Genomic DNA, 3,706 nt, shown 5'->3' with positions numbered 1-3,706 from the left:
ACAAATTGGCTCAGCATGACAGCATAACGTTCATCTAAAGCATCATGTAATCCCAGAGAGGAAGGACACACTGCATGAATGAAAGTTATAACAAAAGGTTTCTTCTGCAGACCATCAAAGAAAAGACACTAAAGAAGACTTCGAAGCTGACACGCTAACAACCAAAAGATTGGAAAATCACCTTTGTTCAACAACCGTTTTTAACCAGTTACGCAAGTTTGAGACTATCTGCCTCGGGATATAACACCTCGATCCACTCTGCTCACTCTGGCGAAAACCTTAAAAATTCACCACTTTATTGTGTTCATGACCATCTCAGATTGTTTCCTTTTTATTATGTACAGTTCTGTAATTCTATGTAAATCGCCTCAACATTATCTGTTGTGCAGGAGTGATATGTAAAACTGATTAAATGAGCACCGTTGCGTAATAGCTAATGTGAATAAATCCTCGTCTTCAGAACTACAAACCTTAACCTTACACCAAACATAGAAAGGGTAAAAGGAACTGATGTTCTGCGACTAATGATCCACAATAGTACTGTGCATGTTTTAATGTCCTCGGTTACTGCCAATACGTCAGTGCAAAAAGTGACTTCTCAGCTTAAGCATTAAATATCAGACTAACACCTTATCACTGCATTGCTAAGAACCTATACAAATAGATTTGAGAAAAACTTCAGTCACAAAATAAGTTGCTGCCAGAGAGGCTATAACCAAAAGACTATTATCTGCTAGAAACATTTCGACAGGTGTTACAGGGCTGCTTCCAGTCATATTTTGCTCAAATCAAGTGTTAAGAAGATTACATACAATTTCTTTTAGAGATAAGTGCTGAACATTATCTAAACAAGCCCGACTTTAAAATCAGGTTCACTCTTACTGTGGCATATAAGCAAGAGAAAAGTAGAGATATTAACTCTAGGAATACAATTGATAAAAGCACGGGCTGTGAGAACAAATTCAGTGTTCAAACCCGTCTCAATCAAAGCAAAATAACCCAAGTTGGGGAAAAAAGTTACCTGTGCCAACAAAGATTCAACCATAAATCTCATCTCACTGAATTTGAGAGAATGCTCACTGGGGAAAACCACTTTCAGTGCAAAGTATGCCAAAAAAGTTTCAGGCGTAAATCTTATCTCACTAAGCATATGAGAATCCACACTGGGGAAAAACCTTATCAGTGCTCTGAATGCCAGAAAAGGTTTAGTTTCAAACCTAGTCTAAATCTACATGCATTAACCCACTCTGTGGAAAAACCTTACCAGTGCCCTGAATGCCAGAAATGTCTCAGTGACCAAAACAGTCTCACTCGTCATATAAGAACCCACACTGGGGATAAACCTTATCAGTGCACGGATTGCCGGAAATGTTTCATTGAGAAAAACAGTCTCACTCAGCATAGAAGAACCCACACTGGGGATAAACCTTTTCAGTGCTCTGAATGCCAGAAATGTTTCAGTTACAAAAGCAGACTCATTGAACATACGAGAATCCAATGTGGGGAAAACCCTTATCAGTGCTCTGAATGCCCAAAACATTTCAAACTTAAATCACTTCTAACTGCACATGTGAGATTCCACACTGGGGAAAAACCTTATCAGTGCTCTGAATGCCAGGAAAGATTTTGTAACAAACAACGTCTTTCTCAACATGCAATAACCCATTCTGTGGAACAGCCTTATCAGTGCTCTGAATGCCAGAAATGTTTCAGTGTAAAACGTAATCTCACACGGCATACAAAGATCCACACTGGGGCAATACGTTATCAGTGCTCTGAATGCCACAAATGTTTCAGTGACAAAAACTGTCTCACGCGGCATATAAGAATCCACACTGGGGAAAAACCTTTTCAGTGCTCTGAATGCCAGAAATGTTTCATTGACAAAAATAGTTTCACTCATCATATAAGAACCCACACTGGGGAAAAACCTTATCAGTGCTCTGAATGCCAGAAATGTTTCATTGACAAAAACAGTCTCACTCATCATATAAAAACCCACACTGGGGAGAAACCTTTTCAGTGCTCTGAATGCCAGAAATGTTTCAGTTACAAAAGCAAACTCATTGAACATGCAATAATCCATTCTGTGGAACAACCTTATCAATGCTCTGAATGCCAGAAATGTTTCAGTGTAAAACGTAATCTCACACGGCATACAAAGATCCACACTGGGGAAAAACCTTATCAGTGCTCTGAATGCCAGAAATGTTTCATTGACAAAAGAACTCTTTCTCAACATACAATAACCCACACTGGGGAAAAACCTTATCCATGCTCTGAATGTCAGAAATGTTTCAGAGACAAACGCAGTCTCACTCAACATATAAGAACCCACACTGGGGAAAAACCTTATCAGTGCTCTGAATGCCAGAAATGTTTCAGAGACAAACGCAGTCTCACTCAACATATAAGAACCCACACTGGGGAAAACCTTTATCAGTGCTCTGAATGCCCAAAACATTTCCACTGTAAATCACTTCTAACTGCACATTTGAGATTCCATACTGGGGAAAAACCTTATCAGTGCACTGAATGCGACAAATGTTTCAGGGTAAAAAGCAATCTCACTCAGCATATAAGAACCCACACTAGGGAAAAACCTTATCAGTGCTCTGAATGCCAAAAATGTTTCGGCCAAAAAAACAGTCTCATTATTCATATAAGAACCCACACTGGGGAAAAACCTTATCGGTGCTCTGAATGCCACAAATGTTTCAGTGAAAAAAACAGTCTCACTCAGCATATAAGAACACACACTGGGGAAAAACCATATCAGTGCTCTGAATGCCAAAAATATTTCTGCCAAAAAAACAGTCTCATTATTCATATAAGAACCCACACTGGGGAAAAACCTTATCGGTGCTCTGAATGCCACAAATGTTTCAGTGAAAAAAACAGTCTCACTCCGCATATAAGAACCCACACTGGGGAAATACCTTATCAGTGCTCCAAATGCAAAAAAAATTTCAGCCTTAAATGTAATCTCGCTAAACATATGAAAATCCATACTGGAGAAGAAAATTATCAGTGCTCTAATTGTCAGAAAAGATTCAGAGGTAGAGATGGTTACAAGCGCCATAAGAAAACACACCATCAAAATATTTTAGTGCCAGAAAAGCACCAGTTTTAAACACAATCTCACTCTACAGGAGCAGACGCACACAGGGAAAAAGCATTACCAATGCTGTGAATGCCAGAAATTCCTATCTGATAGGCACAGCCTCACTAACCATAAGCGATTCTCCATATTGATGAAAAACCTTATGAGTGTTCTGAATGCCAGAAAAGCTGCAGAGAAAAATGCTATCTCACCATGAGAAACTACACACTGGAGAAAATCCTTATGCCAAAAAAGCTAGTATCTGAAAGACAGAATCTGAAAGAAACACGTTCGTGTTGAATGAATGAATGAATAGCATTTTTATACCACGCAAAACTTAGCCCCAAGGGGCATCAAGGCGCCAGAAAAACAAACAAAAGGTCCACATTACCAGATAGATGAACCAGGAAGCCACAAAAGGCGCAGTCCCTAATATGCCTGGGAGAAAAGCCAGGTCTTCAGGTGTTTTTTGAAGACCGCTAAAGAGGATTGGCTAGTTAGCTCCAAAGGGAGAGAGTTCCAGAGTTTAGGAGCTAGAACAGAAAAAGCTCTGCCTCCCCACTTTGCCTTTGTGAACTTGGGGACCACAAGCAAATTATTGGA

General features: G+C 39.6%; 1 protein-coding gene across 2 annotated transcripts; it reads left to right on the top strand.

The window, feature by feature from the left end:
• Positions 1 to 1,072: 1,072 nt before the first annotated feature.
• On the top strand, positions 1,073 to 3,133 carry LOC147737343 (uncharacterized). 2 transcript variants are annotated; one of them, XM_086925179.1, is made up of 4 exons: positions 1,073 to 1,167; positions 1,252 to 1,484; positions 1,569 to 1,889; positions 2,142 to 3,133. In XM_086925179.1, the coding sequence occupies exons 1-4, from the start codon at positions 1,073 to 1,075 to the stop codon at positions 3,131 to 3,133; spliced, it is 1,641 nt and encodes a 546-aa protein (XP_086781305.1). The 2 variants fall into 2 exon arrangements, with proteins under 2 accessions (XP_086781305.1, XP_086781264.1); XM_086925138.1 differs by having other exon boundaries at positions 1,073 to 1,827; positions 1,996 to 3,133.
• The last annotated feature ends 573 nt before the right edge of the window (positions 3,134 to 3,706 follow it).

This window comes from Lissotriton vulgaris, chromosome 1_1 (assembly GCF_964263255.1).
Source record: "Lissotriton vulgaris chromosome 1_1, aLisVul1.2, whole genome shotgun sequence".
NCBI classification, from domain to species: Eukaryota; Metazoa; Chordata; class Amphibia; order Caudata; family Salamandridae; genus Lissotriton; species Lissotriton vulgaris.
Note: the sequence above shows the minus strand (reverse complement) of the source record. Positions and strands in the feature narration are given on the sequence as shown.

Coding starts and splice junctions, on each gene's coding strand:
- LOC147737343 (XM_086925138.1), top strand. CDS start 1,073: ATGCTCACTGGGGAAAACCACTTTCAGTGCAAAGTATGCCAAAAAAGT. Junction 1,828..1,995: donor TGTCTCACGCGGCATATAAG/AATCCACACTGG, acceptor TCATCATATAAA/AACCCACACTGGGGAGAAAC.